Source organism: Neomonachus schauinslandi, chromosome 8 (genome assembly GCF_002201575.2).
Source record: "Neomonachus schauinslandi chromosome 8, ASM220157v2, whole genome shotgun sequence".
NCBI lineage: Eukaryota > Metazoa > Chordata > Mammalia > Carnivora > Phocidae > Neomonachus > Neomonachus schauinslandi.
The window spans coordinates 117654677-117675622 of NC_058410.1; the positions used below are offsets into that span (position 1 = coordinate 117654677).

Here is a 20946-nt window from a genome sequence, read left to right on the forward strand (position 1 = left end):
CCAGGCCTTCTCACCTGCATAGGCAGGCTAATACATGTTTAATCACCTCTTCCTCCCCTCAGTCTCCCTTTTCCTTTATCTCCAGTCCTTAGTAGTGTGGCCCCGCTTACCCTGACACTTTGCCTCCTTTGGCCTTCACCCTTCACCCACCCCACCTTTGCCCTAGGGATGATGGAGGTACTGCCAGGCCGCTGTGTGCCCATTGCCAAGCGTGAGCTGCTGTGGGCTGGCTCTGCTGGGCTGGCGTGCTGGCTGGCAGGAGTCATCTTCATCGACCGGAAGCGCACAGGGGATGCCATCAGTGTCATGTCTGAAGTCGCCCAGACCCTGCTCACCCAGGACGTGAGTCACCCTGTGGGAAAGGAGGGTCGGGGCATTGTGGAGTAGCGCAGTTGTAAATAAACTGAGATGCAGGGCCAGCGGGCCTCAGCGGTCCCATTACAGCGTCACAACCATATTCTGACCCCTCCGTGTGTGGTTTCCCAGGTGCGGGTCTGGGTTTTTCCTGAGGGCACGAGAAACCACAATGGCTCCATGCTGCCCTTCAAACGTGGCGCCTTCCACCTTGCAGTGCAAGCCCAGGTAACGACTACTTCCCCTTCTGCTACTGAGCCCCCCAGCTTCCACCATCCCTTTCTTTCTTGGCAGACGCTTGTCATAGGGCCTTGGAAGGGAAATGTGGGCTGTTTGTTTTTCCCTTTCCCCAGGTTCCCATTGTCCCCATAGTCATGTCCTCCTATCAAGACTTCTATTGCAAGAAGGAGCGCCGCTTCACTTCCGGTGAGGGCTCAAGTAGACCTGGGGCTGGGGGTGGCCAGAAAGGCCATGGATGAGAGAGGTTAGAGGGATTGGCCCCACCAGGGAGGAGGATGGGTCGGTGTCAGAACTGAGATGTCCAAAGGATCATCCAGTGTGACCGCACATCAACCAATAAATATTTATTAAGCACCCACCATACCCTGCTACACGGGTAACGCTCGGTCCCTCCAGGAGGGGCCGTTACTGTCCAGTGGGAGAGATAAGGCCTGTGTGCACAACGCTATAGTAACACTCGGCAGTAAAGGCTAAGCTGAGACGATGGGGGCTGAAAGGGTGCTGAGGAGGTGTCTGGACTGGGTGCATGGGGAAGGCTTTGTGCAGGAGGGCCTCGGACCAGGTGGCAGCTGGCAAGCACAGGGCCAGTTGTCCAGGGTAGGGGGAAGAGAACTGAAAAGTTGGGGAGGGAGGAGCAGGAGAGCTCAGAAACTGTGCCCCACCTGCGGGCAAAGGCCCAGGGAGACAGGCCGTGATGGTGCTCACCCCCTCCCAGGGCGATGTCAGGTACGGGTGCTGCCCCCCGTGCCCACAGAAGGGCTGACACCAGATGACGTCCCAGCTCTGGCTGACAGAGTCCGACACTCCATGCTCACCGTTTTCCGGGAAATCTCCACTGATGGCCGGGGCGGTGGTGACTATCTGAAGAAGTCTGGAGGGGTGGGCGAGGCCCGGCTCTGAACTCCCCTCCCATCTACCCCCACCTTCCTCCCACACCTACCCGCCCAGTGCGCCCTGATCCTCTTCCTTGTTTCTCCTCTCCCCACTGTTCTCCTCTTGGGAATCTTCAACTTCTGAAGTGAATGTGGATACAGCACCGCTCCTTGCCCCCTCCCAACTCTCCCCCACGGACTCTCTTGCCTCGGTGCAGTCTCCACTCTGACCCCACCCACCTCCTGTGCCATCTTGTCTGTGGGACGGTTACCTCCCCCCTCATCTCCAGTGGCTCACCTACACGAGGGTGGGAACACGCCATCCTTTCCCCAGTGGACCCTCTTCCTTTGTGATCTCTCCCTCTCCACCCCACATTGGCCAGTGGACTCATCCATTCTGTGGAACAATACCCTCCCACAAGTCCATGGATTCAGTGGACTTATCCATTTGTGAGGACTCCTCACACTGTGGCTGGAAGTGATGCCTGGAACATTCCTGGCTTATCCTGGGAACACTCTTCAGCACCCTCACACTCCCTCCCATGGAGCCTGTCAGTGGAGGCTGGACTCTTCTCACTCAGAGGTCTGTCTCATCCTGCCCATACCCAGGTGCCCAGGGGTGAGCATACTCCTAGATGCCAGTTTGGTCTCCACATTTCTGCTTCCCCCTGTCCCTGTGGTACAGTTCTTCAGTGGTCCTGGCCCCAATCCAGCCCCCTGCAGCCCTGCTGTACCATTCTAACCACACACAAGGGAAGAGGCAGACATCAGGTGCTGCACTCACTTCTGCTCCCTGGGGAATTGGGGAAAGGAACTGAACCCTGGCTGGACGGGATGGGAGGGCTTTTAATTTATTTCTCTTTCTTTTGAGGCTTCCCCTCTCTGAGCCAGTTTTCATTTCCTCCCTGTGGCATTAACCACTCCTGCCTCCCACCCCAGACCTGTGCCCACAAACTGGGGAGATGGGCTGGGAGCAAAAGGAGAGGGCAGGACCCAGTTTTGCGTGGTTGATTTTTATTAATTATCTGGATAACAGCAAGAAACCGAGAATAAAGACAGAGAGAGAGAGAGAGATCTGGGCACTTTCTGGCTGCATTTGTGAAGGCATTAAAGTGGTTCTTGCCCAGGCAACCTGCCCCAGCCAGAAGACTCGGGTGGGCCAAGGCACCCATCTTCCCCACCTTTCTTCAGCTCTTGGAAGTCTCCATCACTATTGCTCCTTAGTGGCAGATAACCTTATCTGCACTTCCCCACCTGGCCGATCCCAAAGGATTAGCGGGGCCAGTTTCTGTATAAATTAGGGGACCGGGGCTCTGGAGAGGTTCCTTTTTGGCCGGTTGAGGCCTGGGCCCAGGCTGTTGTCCTCACAGGAGCCTGGTGAATGACAAGGAAGCAAGCAGACACATTGGCTGTAGACTTCTGGGGCTACCAGGGCACTGGAGAGACTCTCACCCAACAAGAAGTGAACTGGGGACAGGGCACCAGAAGAATGGGTGAAGTGTGGATATCTAGGGACAGTATGGGAAGACTGAAGTGTTGGGGAAGGGCTTGGGGAAAAGAGAAAAGTGATCTAGGGAAAGGTGTCTCGGAGAGCTGGGGGCAGCTATTGGGCGAGGGGGGTTCAAGCAGAGAGGGGTAGAGGACTCACTCACAGGCGCCTAGCCTCTCCTCCAGCAGCAGCACCTGGTCGCTGAGAGACTCGATCCTGTCACTGCGGCCCCATAGCTCTGCCACCTTTTCCGGCTGTAGCTCTTCCGGAGGCATGGGCAGCACAGCTCGGACCCAGGCCCCGGCCTGACCAGCCCACTACAAAGGAAGAGACACCTCAGGAGTGCTGGGGTGGGGCACACCGTGCCAGGAGGGCTTGACCCCCATCTCCACTCACGTGCTCCAGCCGCTCCAGGCGCGCTCGCAGCTCCTGGATCTCCCACCTCAAGACGCGCTCATCATGTTCTGCTTCCCGAACTGAGACAAAAGAGTGTCACCCACTGCCCAGTCAAGCCCGGGCCCTCGCCGCCCCACTCACTCACCCGCCACGCTGAGGACGCTGGCACTGGTTGGCGGCTCCAGGGCGCCCTCTGCGCACGTGCGCCCGTCCAGGCCCAACACCAGACCCTGGGGACAGCGGCAGGTGAAGCTGCCCGCCGTGTTGATGCAATGGTGCGAGCAGAGGGTGACGCCAGTCCTACATTCATCCACGTCTAGTTAAGGGAAAGAGGAGAGGGCTAAAGGGTGGGGGCGAGCCGGCGCCCCAAGGGTGGTGAGGTCCTGATGCCGCTGGAGGTGGGGATGGGGGTGGGCCACTCACCCACATGACAGTGCTTCCCACCCCAGCCTGGGGCGCACTCGCACTGCTCTGGCCTGACGCAGACGCCTCGGTTCAGACACGGCTTGGCGCAGATGGCTGTGGGTGCAGGAGGGCAGTTCAAGACAGGACCAACAGCCAGCTTCCCCAGCCCTGCAGCACGCCCTGTCCCCAGGCCTGGGAAGACCCAGTCTCACCTTCATCACAGGTGAGCGCCCCCGGATGCCGCTTCTTCCAGCCCTGGCAGCACACAACGTGGGTCTGCTGCACCTCCCTCCTCACCTCCCTCCACGCCACTCGGTATGTGGTCCTAGAACACAGGCCTGGCTATGAACGTTGGTTTATGGGCTTTGGTCTGGGTTCTTGAAGTTCTTCTTGAAAGACTTGCAGAGTCCAGGCTCCCCAGCCCTCACCTGTAGGTGCTGCAGACGTGCCTTCCACTGCACACAGTCAGGTAGGGCTTATACACTGCTTGGCTGTAGGACTCGTTGTAGTGGAGGGGGACCACCAGCATCTGCTTGGAGCAGACCCCCTGACTGCACCCAGGCCGGAGAAGGTGAGAGACACTGAGTGGGCCAGGCCCTGGGGGCCAGGAATCCCTCTCCCCTCAAGGCTCCACTGAGGCCCCACCCCCATTCTAAACTTCATGGTTTTGCCACCTGTTGAAGTCCCACCCCCAGCAGGTTTCCTGAAGACCTCATACCTGCCCCCGCCCCCTCTGTCATCACCTCTCTTTAAGGGATCCACCCTTGGCCCCCTGGACTGACATCAGTAGCAGGAGGAACGAGAGTCCGCCTAAGAGAGTGTACAGCTCATCCCTGGACCCCATGATTCTCCTTGACTCCAAACTCTGCAGGCTGCAGGCAAGAAGAGGTTAATGGAGGCCCTTCCCCTCTCCTGTAAGCTCTCCAGCTCCAGCCCCTCCAAGAGCCCAGTCGGCTAGTGCCCTCTAAGGGAGTCAGCACGTTCATTTGTACACACTTGCACTAGCCACCAGCATTGTCTACACCTGCATGTACATTTAACGTGACCCCTTCGTTCAGCGCACACGGTCCCCGCAGCATCATGCAAGGGCACACCCCAACACACTCCCTCCACCTCCCCTCTGCACAACCCAGTTAACTCTCCCCCAGGACCCTCCTATCTGTAACATGCCCTCTTCTATCTTAATTTTTCTATCTTCGAAGCCTCAGATATTCACCATTACACCCCCTCACACCCTGCACCCAAAACCATGCACCTAGAAAATGCACCTTAAATACATCCCTACTACCTCCCACACTGACACCCCTCACACAACACTCCCCAACTCACACTCATTCTAAGGCTCATCCCCCATTGACATGGTCTCCCCACCTGTCTTTCCCTCTCTCCGGGAGACTTCAAGTAGACCAGCCTCAGCAGCAGCAGCTCAGACTGGTGGGCGGGTTGGGCAGGCTGGGAAGGAGAGGAGGGGCTGGGCCAGACAGAATCCTCCCATTCTTGCCCCCTCCCACAAGACTTCATAGTTCCTGCTTGATCTGCTCCGTGGGGTCCAAGTCCCACTACCCTCACCACCACCCCAGCGAAGGGCCCCCTAGAAGTAAATTTCCAACCCTCTGAGGCCCCTTATTTCTGGACTCCCCAAATCAGCAGAGGCTACTGGCTCTGTAACATCACTGGTACCCCTGGCCCTTGCCACACCCCTCAACCCAACACAGACTGGGGGAGAAGTGGGGGGCAGGGAGACAGAACTGGCAGAGAAAAGCAGGGTCAGGTGATGGGAGAAGAGGCAAGATCAGCTGAAGAAAGAAAGAAGGGCAAGTCGTCACAAAAGGCCAAGGGGGGGCGGGGGGACAGCCCAGGGCACTAAGGGGAAATTTCCCCGTTTCTTGATGACATTTGTTAGGGCCTTGGGGGGGGGGGGGCAGAGTTGAGTCAGCCACCACCCCCCATGCGAGAGTAGACAGGGCCCTATTGTCTCCACCAAAATTCCTTCTTTCAAGGAAGAGGAGGCTCATTGTCCAGCCCCTCACCCAACTGTGGCCTACAAAGGTCAAAAAGGGGTACAACGAATGCCCACCCTGACCCTTAGGCCCCTCGTCTAGCCTGGGGGTGGCAGGCGCATTCCATCCATGAGGCTGGAGCACAAACCACTGGAGCCCTGGGCTCAGCCCCCCAAGCTTAGGTTGGAACAGGAAGAGAATTGTCCTCTGCAGGAAAGAACCCACAGAGAATCAGGAACCCACACAGAATGGGCATTTAGAGAGCGGAAACACCAAGGGGGTCCCACCCCAGACCAGGCATCCGGGCACCCAGACCTCAGGCTCTCCATCCCCACCCTCCTTGGAGAGCCAGGTCCCCCTCACCTGGAAATGAGCCAAGCCACACTGAGGAAATGGAACTTTATTTCCATTAATACAGGGTTAACACCCATTCAATGGCAGCTAAAAGAGGGGCTGGGGCCTCAAAGAAACTAGGCTCCCAGGGGGTACCCCAACACTGAACATAGGGACTGGGGGGATCCCCAAACCTGAGATGGGCCTCACAGGCCATAGATAATCCCCAACACTGACATTTCAAGAACAGAACTGTCCCCATAGGGGAGCCTCAGAATCCCACTCTCATGGGTAGTCCTTCCTGGGAGTTGGGAGGGCTGAGGAAAAGGGAACATGGGGAGAACAGAAGCTAAAAATGACCTGAGTGGCCTGGAAGGAGACCCCCGCAGCGGGCAGGGGTCGGGTTCTCCTCCGGTACAGCCCGAGACCGAGGAGCAGCAGAGTAGCCGCAAGTTCAAAACCTGGTTTCTCTCTTCCCAGCCTCGGCCTTGGGAGGGTGAGAGAGCACGGAGCAAACCCCAGACATGAGGTCATTCACAGAGGAGAAGAGGAAGGGGTCCTGGGAGCCCTGGTTGGTGCGGGCAGTGTGGGAGCAATGGGGTGGTCACAGGCACACCAGAGCCTGACATCTGCTTTCCAAGGCCACTGCTTGGTCTCTGGGCTGGGGAGTTCCTGGGGGATCCCTGAGGACATCCTCAGGAGAGCCAGGGTTCAATGCAGGCCTCATAAAGGGTACGGTTGGAGTGCCAGGCCGTGTGGGAGATCCCAGCCATCGGACACCTCACTATGGCTCCCCGGGCCAAGAGAGTCTTCAACCCAAAAGAATCCCGCAGATAAACCTTCAAGGTGGGCGAAGGGTCACAGCAGACAGACAGACAGAAAAACAAAATGAGTTCCTGCTGGTGTCCCAGGTCCCCTCCCCACAGGGTGAACCCTTCTACTCTCAAGGGTCGGCGGCAGGGAGAGCTACAGACTGAGGTGGGACAGTGCATGAAGAAAGGGGAAGTGGGCGCCTGGGTGGCTCAGTTGGTTAAGCGACTGCCTTCGGCTCAGGTCAGGATCCTGGAGTCCCGGGATCGAGTCCCGCGTCAGGCTCCCTGCTCAGCAGGGAGTCTGCTTCTCCCTCTGACCCTCCCCCCTCTCATGTGCTCTCTCTCATTCTCTCTCTCAAATGAATAAATAAAATCTTTAAAAAAAAAAAAAAAAAAGAAAGGGGAAGTAATCCCAGGGGGCTCACCGGTTGCTCCTCCATCTCCAAGACCGTCTCATTTGCGTCATAGAAACCAAAGAAGCTACAAAGAGATTGAGGGTGGGCAGGGGAGGAGGTTATCAGGAGAGGTGGAGAAAATCAAGGTAGGCTAGGGGACTTCAGGAACTCATGGCAGCAAGGAAGACACTCAAAATGGGGACCCTGTACCTCATGAGGTGATAGAGAGGCTACAGCATGGCTTCTGCAGAGTCCCATCAAAAACGCATAACCTGAATCTACTCATGAGCCAACAGCCGACAAACCCCAACTGAGGGGCATTCTACAAAACAGCTGGATCATACACCTCAAAAATTTCAATGTCAGAGACAAAGACTGAGGAAGTATTCCAGAAAAAAAAACAAAGACTAAAGAGACAGGACAAGTAAATGGGACTCATGATCCCAGGTTGGATCTTGCAATGGATTTTTTTTTCCCTATGGCAACAACTGGAAAATATTTGAATCAGGTCTATAGAGTAGCCTATCCATGTTAAATTCCTGACTTTCATCACTGTACCGTGGCTATGTAAGAAATGTCCTATACACAGGAAACAGTCACTGACATACTGAAGTTTCAGGGATAAAGAGACCTCATGTCTACAACCTACTCTTAAATGGTTCACAAACACACCTAGGCCCCGTGTGTATGTTTACAGAGAATGGATGAAGGCATAAACATGGTAAAATGTTAACATTTAGAAAATCTAGGTGAAGAATACATAAGATTGTTTTTGTAATACTTTGGCAACTTATCAAGTATGAAATTATTCCAAAGTAAAAAGGTCTTAAATTTTTCAAAAGTACTATTTAATGACATGGGCCGTGAGTGGGCACTGGCCATGAAGAACAAACATTACCGGGTAAGGGTGTAGGAGAGCAGCACGGGCACACAGACCTGGATCTGAACTCCAGCTCTGCTGCACACTCCCACCCGTGTGTGGCCGAGCATATTACTTACTCTCTTTGTCCTATCTAAGAATACTTCCTTTGCAGAGAGGAAGTGAAGCCCCGTGGTTAAGTTAGATAGCCTGACTTCACCAGTCACTGGCTCTATGAGGACTAAACAAGGTTTATTTGAAAAGTACTTAGAATAGTGCCTTGGCATCTAAAAGGTGCTATATTACTATCTTCAGAGGGTTGTGGAGGTAAAATGAGATAGAATAAATCCCATCTATGGGCGTCCCATGACTCCTTCACTGAAAACCCTCCAAAGCCTTCCCATCTCACTCAAAAAGTCAAGGGCCATGGCTGCCAAGAGCTGGGGGGGGGAAGCAGGGATGGGGAGTTAATGTTTTTTTTTTTTTAAGATTTTACTTATTTGTCAGAGAGAGAGAACAAGCACAAGTAGGGGGAGTGGCAGGGAAAGGGAGAAGCAGACTTCCCGCTGAGCAGGGAGCCCGATGTGGGACTCGATCCCAGGACCCTGGGATCATGACCCGAGCCAAAGGCAGACACTTAACCGACTGAGCCACCCAGGCGTCCCAAGTTAATGTTTAATGGCTATGGAGTTTCAGTTTGGGAAGGAAAAAAAGTTCTAGAGATGGATGGTGGTGATGGTTATGCAAGAATGTCAATGTGCTGAATGCCACTGAAGTGTACACTTAAAATGGTAAATTTTATGTTATGTATATTTTAGGGGAAAAAAAATCAAGGGCCTGACTGCCCTACAAAGGCTACACGTCACTGGCTCCCCTCTATCCCTTTCATCTCGTCTCCCACCCTCTCCCCAGCTCCCTGTGCTCTAGCCACACTGGCCTCCTTATTCCTCACACCTGCCCCAGAACCTTTGTAGATGCTACTCCTTTCTCTGAGTCATTTTCCCCCCAGATTGTTGCACAGCTCCTTCCTTCACTTCCTTAAGTTTCTACTCAAATGACAACTCTTCCAGGATTTGTCTGGCCACTGTCTGACATAGGCTCCAGTCATCTTCCAATCCCTTCCCCCGACTCCTCTTACCACCACCTGACATGTATGTTTACATTTACAATCTGTCTCCTACACTACTAGATCCTAAGCTACGTAATAGCAGGGACTTCTCTTTCACTTACCGCTGCATCCCAATGGCCCAGAACAGTGCCTGGGCATACATACAGTGCTCAATAAATACTTGTTGAGGGGGGCACCTGGGTGGCTCAGTCGTTAAGCGTCTGCCTTCGGCTCAGGTCATGATCCCAGGGTCCTGGGATCGAGCCCTGCATCGGGCTCCCTGCTCAGCGGGAAGCCTGTTTCTCCCTCTCCCGCGCCCCCTGCTTGTGTTCCCTCTCTCCTGTCCCTCTCTCTCTATTAAATAAATAAAATCTTTAAAAAAAAAAAAAAACCTTGTTGAGGACTAAAGTAGCTTAGGTGCCATTTCAGATCACTCATGATGATCTGCAACAGAGGCCCACATATAGCACAATGGAGCCATGGATTTTCCTGAGGAACAGGATGGAGGGGACGGGGCTGGAGGCTATTACGGAAGCCCAGGTATGTAAAAGAGTTGGTAAGAAACATAAAATGGCATGGAACCATACACACACATCCTACAATGAGAATTTCCTGGTTTTGATATTGTGCTGTAGTTACATAGGATGCAATCATGGGGGGAACCGGGTGAAGGATACATACCCAGGACCTCTCTAAACTATCTTTGCGGGCGCCTGGGTGGCTCAATCATTAAGCGTCTGCCTTCGGCTCAGGTCATGGTCCCAGGATCCTGGGATGGAGCCCCGCATTGGGCTCCCTGCTCCGCGGTAAGCCTGCTTCTCCTCCTCCCACTCCCCCTGCTTGTGCTCCCTCTCTCACTGGCTCTCTCTCTCTGTCAAATAAATAAATGAACTCTTTTAAAAAAATTAAAAAAAATAAACTATCTTTGCAACTTCCTGTGAATCTGTAATTATCTGAAAGTTAAAAGCTTTAACAAAGCAAGGGTTTAGGGATGGAGAGGAAGCAGAGTCTGCAGGACTTAGTGACTGGCTGGATACAAGGAGTTGAGGGATGACTCCCACGTTTTGGTCTTGAGTGACAGGATCCGTGGAGGGTGGGGCATGAACTGGACAGTGGGAGGTACGGGCCAGTTTCAGGCCCGAGATGAAAACTGTTGGGGGTTGGAGGATGTCCTTAGCCCATCTTCAGGCCACACAGTCCCTTATTACCTAGACTGCCAGGGGGTAATAACACCATCATCAGGGCCCCCAATCAGCACCAGACGGCCCACACGAAGAAAGTTCTTCCTCCATGCTGAAGAATGGGAAGAAAAGAGCTTGAGTCAGTCACAGGGGTCGGGCCAGGCTGGAGAGGGAAACACAGGGGGTCAGAGAGGCAGAAAACGGGACCCAGGTAGGAGCCTAGGGTCTCACCAGTGGCGTTGGGATGATCTCTTTCGCCATTGATCAGGGCCAGGAAGCTGCTGGCATTCAGGTACAAGTCATCATGGTGGGGGTCTAGGTACAAACAGCAGTTAGAAAGAGAGTCAGAGGGGCGCCTGGGTGGCTCAGTCGTTAAGCGTCTGCCTTCGGCTCAGGTCATGATCCCAGGGTCCTGGGATCGAGCCCCGCATTGGGCTCCCTGCTCAGTGGGTAGCCTGCTTCTCCCTCTCCCGCTCCCCCTGCTTGTGTTCCCTCTCTCGCTGTGTCTCTCTGTCAAATAAATAAATAAAATCTTAAAAAAAAAAAAAAAAGAAAAGAAAAGAAAGAGAGTCAGAGAAGCAGGGCAAAGAGGCAAGACCAGAGGCTGGAAGGCCAATCAGGGGACTACAATAATAGACAAGGTGAATACTAATATAACAGTAATAACAATAATAATTGTAAACATGACAGCAAACACCTTTACCCAGAACCTATGATGCCACGTACTGTTCAAAGTACATCACGTTCGTTAATTTATTTAATCTTCGCAACCCCCTATAGGGTAGATACTATATTATTATTTTACAGGTAAGGAAAACAGTCACAACCAAATATTTACTATCTGGCCCTTCAAAGAAAAAGTCTGCTGACCCCTGCCCCAGACTACACTCTGAAGCAATAAGGTAATACACATAAAGTGTTCTGAACAGTGCCTATTCACATAGTACATGCTCAATACATATACGTTATCTTCAGCATCACCGCTGTTGGCTATGGTACAGGGAAGCAGCAGGCCCTACCCCCAGGGTGCCCCCTCCATGCAGACCCCAGTTTGGCATCCCCTATTCACCGTGCCAGTAGTTGCAGATGGAGAATTCCTGGCCCCAAGGGCTATAGCAGATCCGGTAGAGGTTAGACCTCATGGAGGTAGGGAAGAGCCACTTCAAATAGTCCGTATCTGGGAAGAGAACAGCAGTGTCCAGTGGCCCCAAACTTGTGTGTCCCCAAACCTCAGGGCCCCCTATGGAGCCCACCATCCCCACTCACCTCCATACTGTCCCATTTGTGGAGAGGAGAGAGAGATGAAAGAATCCACATTGTGCTCATCCATGACGGAGAGCAGTGCCCGGCACACCAGGCCCCCTGGAAACAGAATGCCACATTAGGCTGAGACTTAGCGACAGCCAGGCCAACAGCCTACCCACTCGGCCCCCCACCACCACAAGTCCGTAAGGAGATTGAGGCCCAGAGAAAGCAGGCACACCCTGTGGCAAAAGGTTACACGTCGTGTAAGTGACAGAGCCGGAATCAGATTCTGGGTCTTCTGACTCTAACTGTAGGGTGCTTTTTTACTGCCCCACTATCCCTTATGTCCAAGAACCATGGGTAATGGCAAACGGGAGCAGCAGGGCGGGGAGCCTCCCTCCCACTGGGGACACAGAGATAAGACCCAGGTGCTGAGGGAAGTCAGAAAAATAGGTCTCAGGTACTAGTGCTCTGGCTGGAACATTGGGGTTCAGAAAAGGGGACACTAGGAAGTGTCCCTCAGGTAAGGATCAAGCCTCAGATAGGGCTTAGAAGTCGGGAAGGGGAGGGCGCCTACCCTGCGAGTAGCAGATGAGATGCACCCCTTCGGGGGCCTTTGCCATGATGGGGGCCACAGCCTCTCCGAACCCTTGCACCTGTTCCCACAAGGGTCGCAAGCTCTCTCTCCCATCGAAGAGATCGAGCACTGTCACCACAGTCCCAGGGTGTGTCTGTGGGAAGGGGGCAATGCTGCAACAGGGCATGGACTATGAATTCCCTCCACACCGCCCCCTGGCCAGCGTCCACATGCCTATTGCGCCCCGCTAGAACCCGGGATCTCATCCCTCGACTCTCCCAACGCCGGCCCCAGCTCCTCGAGGAACTGAGCAGGCCCAGAAGGGCAGCTTTCAGTTCCCCATTCTCCTTCCCCCGTCACTACAGACGCCTCCAACGCCCCACAACCGGGTGTCCCCTGCCAGACCTCGTTGATGTATTCCAGCAGGTGGCGGAAGCTGTATGAGCTGTCAAAGAGCCCGTGCACCACGATGACCGGTTTGTAGGAAGCGCGATGGGGCGCGGGGGCCGCGGGCAGCACCCGCGGCTGCAGGAACGGCAACAGGAGCAGGATCCCCGCCGGGGGTAGCCGCAGCCCCCTGAGGCCCAGCATGCTCCCGCCTGAGAAGGGGGCGATGAGGGCCTGTGAGACAGATGGCAACACGCTCTCCCCTCGGAGCAGACGCCGGCATTCGAGACCTCCCGCCCGTGCTCACACTAGGTCCAGGTCACAAAATAGCCCGCTTTGAACTTACTTCAGGGCTGTAGGGAAACACACCCCCCTACACGTCGACGCACCGACACGCACCCGAAACCCCGCCCCCAACTCAGCGGGGACTCCGTCCCTAGGCCCAGGATCTTCCTAATGCACCATCCCAGCCATGCACGACCCTGGGTTTTGCAAGAAAAGACCCCTGAGCAGCAGCGCAGCCTCCTGGAGAATGCAAGCTCCCACCTGGCCTAGGTCAGTGAGCCTGGCTCCGCCTGCTGCTTACTTCTCCCTAGGCTGGAACCCGCGGGGGGAGGGGAAGGGTGTAAGGAGAGCGCGCGCAGGGGAATGACGGATGGGAGAGGGGAGGCTGCTAGGGGTCGCGCTTCGCCGTCACGTCCGGGGCTTTCCCTGGCAACCGTGCCCGCGTCCCCTGTAACGCAAGCCCGGACCGGAGGGGCAATGGAACATTCCACTGCCTTCCGGGAGCGGGGGAGGAAACAGGCAGAGCGATCCATTTAGGCCCGTGGGGAGAGGAAGAAGCGGCAAACATATCCTGGGAATCGAGAGAAGGCCAGTCCAGACCCTGCTGCACCAGCGACCCGAGGGTCCGATTTCCTGGCCTTGATTTGCCCCACTTCCCAATTCAGGCGTCCCGCTCCGCTGAGGAACATGAAGTTCTCTTTCCCCCAGGGTGGGGGGTGGGGGGGGAAGGGCGCTGGGGAATAGACGGGGGAAAGGCAACCCTCCTCATTTCGTCGTCCGCCGGATCGGGGCTGAAGCCAGCGCAGGCGGACCCCACCCCACCCCTACCCGCCCGCCGGCCGGCCCCAGATCAGCGTCTTACAACTCTTCATTATGAAGTGCGTGTAGTGCCCTTGTCTCCAGGGACGCGAAGAGTCCTCGAGGCCCCTCGAGCTAAGAGTGCAGCCTGGCCCAGTTTCTCCTGGCCTACTCTACTCGGCTCCCGGTATACGACCCACCTTCAAGGGGCGGAGGGCCCCCGGGGCAGCGCTGACTCACGCTCGCGTAGTTTCCACCCGTCTTTCAACTTGAGGGACCCCCACAATCTGCCCTTAGCTGGGAGCTCCTGTGGGCGGCTTCCGACGCAGACCCTCGCACCGCATCCAGACTCCCGAGCTCCAGGCGCCCCGCACCTCCGCCTGTGACCCCTTCCCGATACCTGGGTAGGCTTTCACTTAGCATTTAAAGGCGCTTCCCTTGAGGAAAAAGGATTTCGAAGCTTGTCTGAATCCCTCCCTCTATTCACAAGGTCTTCGCAGGTCTAAAGTCTCAATAAAACCGATTTGTGCCCCGGGGTGTGTGATGTGAGGGTGGGGTGGCGGTAGGGGGTCAGGAGCGAACCCGAACGACTTGGAAACCAGAACGACCAGTTTGGGGCCGTGACCTAAATGTCTGGAGCCTGGGACTGGTCCAGGCGAGGGCCTCAGCTCAGAGGGGAAGGACACAGCCGGGGAGGGCGACTGCCTCAGGCGGGGGATGGGGAGTACTAATCTGAAGGTGGAGGCCGGGGAGGGTTAATGATTCCCCGACTGTGTTTTTGCAAAAAGCCCAACTCCTGTTAAGTCTCAGTAGTACCTTCACCTTCCCTCCCTATATAAGCGCTCCCAAGATACGACGAACAAATAAAAGACCGGAATTACAGCTGTGCTCGGACCTCCCCCTCCACCACCACCACACACACTCCTGTCGATTCAGGAGGTGGCGTCGCGTCTTGGCAGGGGTGGTGGGTGGGTCGCTGGGACTTTAAAAAATAGATCTGAACACTGACGCGCCCAAGAACTCTAAGAAGCCCAATTATCAAAGGGGGAAAGGGAGACCAAGCACATATTCCCAAAACGGAGTTGCCAGAAAGGAGCTGATCCATCCCCTCCTTCTCCCAAAGTGCTCAGCTCCTTCAGCCTGGAGGAAAAGGTATCTCTGTATCCCCCAAGCCTCCGCTCTGTCCTCCCACCCCCACTCCCCCAGCCACAGGCTCAACTCCCGCTGAACCACTATAGACCCAAGCCTCCCACTTTACCTGCAGTTCACCCCAGGCCATAACCCTGGGAACTCTTCAAGCCATCTCAGGTCTCAGCTCTGCAGTTCTCCCTCATACACAGTTATCTTTCCTAAGTGGGGGAAAGTAGAGCTAAGGATTTGGAAGAAGATCCTGAGAACTTGCAGGGACTCTGAGGGAAGCTGAGGAGGGGGGCCCCTGACTAGGGTGAACCAGATCCGGTGGGGACTGGGGTACTGAATCCACTGAGCACCAGCTCACTTCCTCCCATGATATAATCACTACAGCCAGTCTTAGAGGGGAAGACTCTAGAGAGTTCTCCCTCCCTCCTTCCCTCCCTTGGTCCCACCCGCCTTGCCTGGTCTTGCTTGCCTCCCTGTTTCCATGACAACTCCAAGGGAGCCCAAACTGGGGGCTTGAATGCCGGGGTGAGAGGAGGAGAGACAGAGTGAGGGGACCTCGGAAACTCTCCCCCTCCCTCTCCTCGGTCCCTTTAAGCTCCCCCCCCCCCCCGCTCTCCCTCCGCCCCCCGCCGCTGTCTTCATCTCTCCATCTCTGTGCTGCTGCCGGCTGCGCAATCTGCACACCGAGACTCCGACGCCAGCCAGGGACCCCGACTCCCGCTGCAGGGACCCTGTCCCAGCCAGACCACAGGCATGTCATCGGAAAAGTCAGGTAAAAAACAACAAAACCTGCCCTTTCCACCATCTCCGGACTCTTCCCCCCATCCTTGGCCCCAACCCCCTCCCTCCCTTACCCCTCCGGGGTGGGGGGGGGGGGGAATGATTCTGTTTCATTCCCCTTCTGTCCAGCTCTCAACCCCCATCCCCCTTTTCTTTCTATATCCCTCCCTTCTCTTCCTTTCCTCCTTCCAATCTCAGCCTCGTCCCCTTGCCAACAACACGGAAAGGGGACAGGTTGAAAGGGTGAGGGAAGTACAGAGTGGCCTAGCATCAGCCAGGTACTGCAAGAATAGCATCATTGGGAGTGACAGATGGACAGATGACACTGGCTTGCATGGAGACATCCAGTGGAGATATATAAAGATATGATCAGGCGGGGGTTGTCAGGGGAGTAAAATCCAGAAGACCCTTCTTTATCTGCCCCAAAAGAGGAACTGGGATTCCCAGAGAGGCTAGGGCACCCCCCCCCCCAGGACAAGAAGGCAGAGTGGAATATGTCATCCTACATGTGTTTATACAACTGTTGAATTGAGCACATGTTAACACAGTGTTGCATGTCTACACGTGCACACACAGGACCAGCTCAGATGGGCAAGCCCAAGGCAGCCGTAGCTTGGGTGGAAGGTGAAAGCTATGTATGGGCACATTGCTGTAGATGGAGAAGAGTGGAGGAGAGTTGCGACCTCAAAACTAGATTGAAAAAAAGAAGGGGGGGTACAGATGGCCTAGATACAACCCCTTTCCTGCCCCAAGACCAAGAGATGGCTTCTCACCCATCTCCTCTGTCTCTCCCATTATCTTTCTCCATCCCTGGCCCTCTGTGTTTCTCCCTTACCCCCTTCCTTATCTCTTCTCTGCCTGGCTTGTCTCTGTCCCCATACCCTCTCCTCCGCTCACCACCCCCAGGCCTCTCAGACTCAGTCCCCCACACCTCTCCACCACCCTATAATGCCCCCCAGCCCCCGGCCGAACCCCCCGCCCCTCCCCCACAGGCAGCCCCTTCCTCTCACCATCACCACCACCACCACTACCACCAGTCCGGGACCGCCACCCTCCCGCGCTTAGGGGCAGGCGGCCTGGCTTCTTCCGCGGCCACTGCTCAGCGCGGTCCCTCATCTTCCGCCACTCTGCCGCGGCCACCACACCACGCCCCGCCCGGCCCGGCCGCCGGGGCGCCCCCACCCGGCTGTGCTACCTTGCCCCGCATGCCACCCGACCCTTACCTGCAGGAGACTCGCTTCGAGGGCCCGCTGCCCCCGCCGCCGCCAGCCGCCGCCGCGCCGCCTCCGCCGGCGCCCTCTCATACTGCCCAGGCTCCGGGCTTCGTGGTGCCCACGCACACGGGGGCGGTAGGCACGCTGCCACTGGGGGGCTACGTAGCCCCTGGCTACCCCTTACAGCTGCAGCCTTGCACTGCCTACGTGCCGGTCTACCCGGTAGGCACGGTGAGTACAGGGTGGACAGGGGCCTGGGAGGAAGGGCTGGGGACACACTGGGGGCTGGTGGGATAGAGAAACAGGGCCACGGGACCGGGCAGGTTCCTAGGACAAGGCCTAGGGAGAGGAGGGACTGAGGAAAGGCTTGGGAATGTGTGTGTGTTGGGGGGGGGGAGGATCTGGCAGTCAGTTGGGGTCAGAGATCAGGGTCTGAGAAGGGGAACGGAGCACAGAAGTCCAGAGGACGTTTGAAAGAAGGAAAAGAGAGAGGGGGAGAAGAAATGAAATCTGGCGACCAAGGAGGAGAAGGGAGAAGAAACCTGGAACTGACTGAATAGGGAAGGCCAGGCAGATACTTGGGGAGAAGAAACAAGGCCTGAAGTGAGCTAGGGCAGCCCTGGTGCGGCCATACCTTCCGGGGAGGGAGTGTGGAGACCCAATAAGAATACAGGGTAATGACAGCAATGAAGACGAGAGAGGGATCTAGGCGGAATTCATGGGTGTCCTGGAAGGGTAGTGGATAAGTTCCTTTGAGAAGCAAAGTGCAAGAATGGTGCTTTAAAAACCACTCTGCCAGACGCAGAATGTTTTCGGGCTCAGAGAGGATGGGAATGACGTCCTGTCCTCTCCCTGCACAGCCCTATACAGGCGGGACCCCGGGGGGAACAGGAGTAACGTCCACGCTCCCCCCGCCGCCCCAGGGCCCAGGGTTGGCCCTGCTGGAGCCGAGGCGCCCGCCGCACGACTACATGCCCATCGCGGTGCTGACCACCATTTGCTGCTTCTGGCCGACGGGCATCATCGCCATCTTCAAGGCCGTGCAGGTGCAAGGGGAGTAGAGGGCGGCGTCTGGGAAGGGCGGCCTCACTCGGTTTTTCCTGTTCTAAGGGAGTGCTGGATGTTCGGGGGAGCATCTCAGAGGGCGCAGCAGCTCTGATCCTCTTGCTTCCGCCCTTCCCCCGCAGGTGCGCACGGCCTTGGCCCGCGGAGACATGGTGTCTGCCGAGATCGCTTCACGCGAGGCCCGGAACTTCTCCTTCATCTCCCTGGCGGTGGGTATCGCAGCCATGGTGCTCTGTACTATCCTCACCGTAGTCATCATCATTGCCGCGCAGCACCACGAGAACTACTGGGATCCGTAACGACTCGCCCGGCCCGGCCCCACCCCGCGCCCCTCAACCTCCCAAGCGCGTTCTGCAGCCACGCCGCGGATCCAGTGGGTGCCCCGCACACCTGCCTCTGGGGCCACCAAATTTCGATACATCCTAAACTCGGCCTCCACGGAACTTCTCGCCTTGCGGGCACGCTCCGAATCCAGTTCCTCAGGAACCCCGAAAAAACCCCCACCCTCAGAAATACCACTTCCCAGGATCCCCGCCAAATGCCCGACCCTCAGTCACTCCAGTCCCCCGCCGCCTCTAAATGCAGCGCCCCCAGCCGAGCTCCTTTGGTCTCCACTCCCCAGCCGGAGACTGGTCCCCCAAGCCCCGCCTCCTCTGTAGGCTCCGCCCCGGCTCCAACAAAACCCCGCCTCCAGGTCGGCAGGCTCCGCCTTCTTTTCGTCCCCGCGGGGTGATTCAGTCCAGTGATTGGGTTGTGGCCGTAGGCCTCTCCCCACACTGACAGACTCCTCCCCTTCTCCTGGCGCAGGGACCTAGCCCCGGGTAGCCACGACCCCACGCTCTCTCATCTTTTCGTAGTACAGTTTTGTCTCCATCCCGGTCTCTTCCTATTTTCTTGCTAATCCCAGAACCTCTACTTTTGGTATTTTTGGAATGAGATTTGGGAGGTTCCCAGTTTAGGACCTTTCACCCTGGGATGACGAAAGCCCCCTTTCTCTGTAAATATTCCCTTCCACCTGTCCCAACCAGTGGGCAGCTGGGCAGAAGGTAACCCAGCGTACGGACCTCCCAGCGTCGGAGGAGCCAGTCCGCTCCCCGCTCCCCTCGGCAGTCCCCACCTTGTTCTGATTTGTGTGTGAGTGTGTGTGTGAATTTCTGAAAGAATATTAAAGAGACTAAGTGGATTTATCACCCGCAATTCCAAAGACTGCAGCCTTGCAAAGACCCTCCTCTTTTGTTTGCCCCTTTTACCTCCCCTTAGCTTCCCTTCCAAGGGAAAGAAAGATAAAGAAAACTGACAGAGACAAAAATGGGAGGAACAGATCTCCAAGACACCAGAAAGACAAACACAACTCTGGGGGCTGGGGGCAGGGGCAGGGGTCTCCTTAGGAATTCCACCAGGGAGATCTGGTATGAGGTCCATTCATGATGGGGATTTCTTTCCCTAGTACACATTTTCCACTTCCTACTAGACTGGGCTTAGGGCTTTGAAGAGAGAGCATTTACAGGTAGACCCAAGTATCTATCCCCAGAACTCCAGGAAATCAGGAGAAAAGGACAGACTGTTCTGAAGAAGTTGGTCAGGGACAGGGTGACAGGGAAAAGATGCCAACTGCCTGCAGCTGTTCCTGCCTTTGAGCCAGAGGGTGGCAAACAACTTCGATTAGAGCCCTACATGGTTTGTTGTACCTGTATAGGCAAAGGGAGCAGAGTGCTATGGGAGGCCATCTCAATCCATTCAGGTTGCTGTAACAAAAATACTATTGACTGGTGGCTTATAAGCAACAGAAATCTATTTCTCACAGTTCTGTAGGCTGGAAGTCTGAGAGCATAGCATAGTCGGGTGAGGGCCCTCTTCTGAGTTACAGACTTATCATTGTATCCTTACTTGTTAAGGGGCAAGGGAGCTCTATAGGGTCTCTTATAAGAGCACTAATCCCATTCATGAGAGCTCCACCCTCTTGACCTAAGCACCTCCCAAAGACCCCACCTCCTAAAACCATCAAATTATGCATTACGATTTCAACATATGAGTCTTGGAGGGACCACAAACATTCAGAACACAGCAGAGCTCCAGGGGGGAGGTCACTAGGCTCTCAAAGTCCAGCTGGAGCTAGTTGCCCTCTCCTAGCCTGAGGTCAACCAGGAGGCCTCTGGTGGGGGTGGGGGCAGCGCATAAGCAGTGGACTCGGTATCTTCAGCTGTACACCTGCGGGCCAGGGCTCTATGCTGAATTTGTGCATTCATACAACATGCGTCTGCGGGATGCTGGTGTGACATCTGCCGAAACAATGGATGTGAACACTGACCTCACGGGGTTTAGGATCTAGAAGGAAAGCCATGCACTGAGACAGGACACATGGGAGGAGGATGGGATGGAGTATGGAAATTGTGGGCTCTCCTTTGGAAGTTTCAGATTTTATGTGCTTCACTCACCAAACAGATTGAAAAAAGAATTCACATTTGCAGCTTCCGCTTCCTCACCACCTACTCACTAGCCGCCCCCCCCTTAAATAAGTATTGTCAGGGATGTGTCTGTGTCTCTGTCTTTCATACCCACTATTTCTTAACCCTTTTTTTTAAATTTCTTAACCGTTTAAAATATGCTTCCACTCCCCACTCTACTGAAACTGCTCCCTCAAATCATACCCAATGACCAGAAGTTACCAGGAACCAAAATCAATGGTATTTGCAGAGTATGTGCACACTGCCTCTGTGAACCCTCCTAGGACTGTCCCTTGACCCTAGACTCTCCACTCCCCTCGTTCAGGGACATGTAATCTTTCCCCCCCTCTACTTCCGACCATACTTCTAATCATCCCCCTCCTCCTCTCCTCTCTTTTTTTCTCCTCCCTTCTCCTAAGTATCCATCTCTAGATTTTTTCCTTTTCTGAGACGTTCCCTTAAAAATCTCATCTACTCCAAACTCAGATACCATTTCTAACTAAATGTTTCTATGCTATAGACCGAGTGTTTGTGTTCTCCCCCAAATTCATATGTTGAAATCTAATC

General features: G+C 55.4%; 4 protein-coding genes across 7 annotated transcripts in view; 2 read left to right on the plus strand and 2 right to left on the minus strand.

Annotated features, from left to right (window-relative positions):
• The window catches only part of AGPAT1 (1-acylglycerol-3-phosphate O-acyltransferase 1), a 3466-nt gene extending 1969 nt beyond the window's left edge, over nucleotides 1-1497 (plus strand). The window contains exons 4-7 of the mRNA XM_044917572.1: nucleotides 167-342; nucleotides 487-582; nucleotides 708-780; nucleotides 1310-1497. Coding sequence (XP_044773507.1) covers nucleotides 167-342; nucleotides 487-582; nucleotides 708-780; nucleotides 1310-1494 — 530 coding nt within the window. The 3' untranslated portion in view covers nucleotides 1495-1497. The remainder of the gene's footprint in view (nucleotides 1-166; nucleotides 343-486; nucleotides 583-707; nucleotides 781-1309) is intronic.
• Nucleotides 1498-2745: 1248 nt separating this feature from the next.
• Nucleotides 2746-5650, minus strand: EGFL8 (EGF like domain multiple 8). The gene is made up of 9 exons (XM_021697129.2): nucleotides 5128-5650; nucleotides 4500-4628; nucleotides 4185-4307; nucleotides 3969-4081; nucleotides 3775-3870; nucleotides 3497-3667; nucleotides 3352-3431; nucleotides 3119-3272; nucleotides 2746-2840 (listed from the first exon to the last, which is right to left on the minus strand). The coding sequence occupies exons 2-9, from the start codon at nucleotides 4598-4600 to the stop codon at nucleotides 2764-2766; spliced, it is 915 nt and encodes a 304-aa protein (XP_021552804.1). The 5' UTR covers nucleotides 4601-4628; nucleotides 5128-5650; the 3' UTR covers nucleotides 2746-2763.
• Nucleotides 5651-5674: 24 nt separating this feature from the next.
• Nucleotides 5675-14297, minus strand: PPT2 (palmitoyl-protein thioesterase 2). Of its 4 annotated transcripts, XM_021697124.1 has the most exons (10): nucleotides 13801-13901; nucleotides 13200-13250; nucleotides 12672-12865; nucleotides 12267-12420; nucleotides 11711-11806; nucleotides 11514-11621; nucleotides 10676-10759; nucleotides 10472-10556; nucleotides 7327-7381; nucleotides 5675-6928 (listed from the first exon to the last, which is right to left on the minus strand). In XM_021697124.1, the coding sequence occupies exons 3-10, from the start codon at nucleotides 12855-12857 to the stop codon at nucleotides 6785-6787; spliced, it is 912 nt and encodes a 303-aa protein (XP_021552799.1). In that variant the 5' UTR covers nucleotides 12858-12865; nucleotides 13200-13250; nucleotides 13801-13901; the 3' UTR covers nucleotides 5675-6784. The 4 variants fall into 4 exon arrangements, with proteins under 4 accessions (XP_021552799.1, XP_021552802.1, XP_021552798.1 ...); XM_021697127.2 differs by lacking the exon at nucleotides 13200-13250 and having other exon boundaries at nucleotides 5675-6576; nucleotides 13801-14297; XM_021697123.2 differs by lacking the exon at nucleotides 13200-13250 and having other exon boundaries at nucleotides 13801-14297.
• On the plus strand, nucleotides 14103-19126 carry PRRT1 (proline rich transmembrane protein 1). The gene is made up of 4 exons (XM_021697128.2): nucleotides 14103-15648; nucleotides 16563-17101; nucleotides 17731-17916; nucleotides 18058-19126. The coding sequence occupies exons 1-4, from the start codon at nucleotides 15630-15632 to the stop codon at nucleotides 18232-18234; spliced, it is 921 nt and encodes a 306-aa protein (XP_021552803.1). The 5' UTR covers nucleotides 14103-15629; the 3' UTR covers nucleotides 18235-19126.
• Nucleotides 19127-20946: the final 1820 nt, after the last annotated feature.

Bases quoted from the DNA above. Each gene is read 5' to 3' on its own strand.
- EGFL8 (XM_021697129.2), bottom strand. From the start codon at position 4,600: ATGGGGTCCAGGGATGAGCTGTACACTCTCTTAGGCGGACTCTCGTTC. The intron at 4,082-4,184 runs GTGAGGGCTGGG...CCTGTGTTCTAG, and splicing joins CACGTCTGCAGCACCTACAG to GACCACATACCGAGTGGCGT. The intron at 3,668-3,774 runs GTGAGTGGCCCA...TCCCTTAACTAG, and splicing joins TGGGAAGCACTGTCATGTGG to ACGTGGATGAATGTAGGACT.
- PPT2 (XM_021697123.2), bottom strand. The intron at 7,382-10,471 runs GTAATAAGGGAC...ATCTCTTTGTAG, and splicing joins ATTACCCCCTGGCAGTCTAG to CTTCTTTGGTTTCTATGACG. The intron at 6,929-7,326 runs GTGAGCCCCCTG...CCCACCTTGAAG, and splicing joins TGGAGATGGAGGAGCAACCG to GTTTATCTGCGGGATTCTTT.
- PRRT1 (XM_021697128.2), top strand. The intron at 17,102-17,730 runs GTGAGTACAGGG...CTCCCTGCACAG, and splicing joins CGGTCTACCCGGTAGGCACG to CCCTATACAGGCGGGACCCC. The intron at 17,917-18,057 runs GTGCAAGGGGAG...CTTCCCCCGCAG, and splicing joins CCATCTTCAAGGCCGTGCAG to GTGCGCACGGCCTTGGCCCG.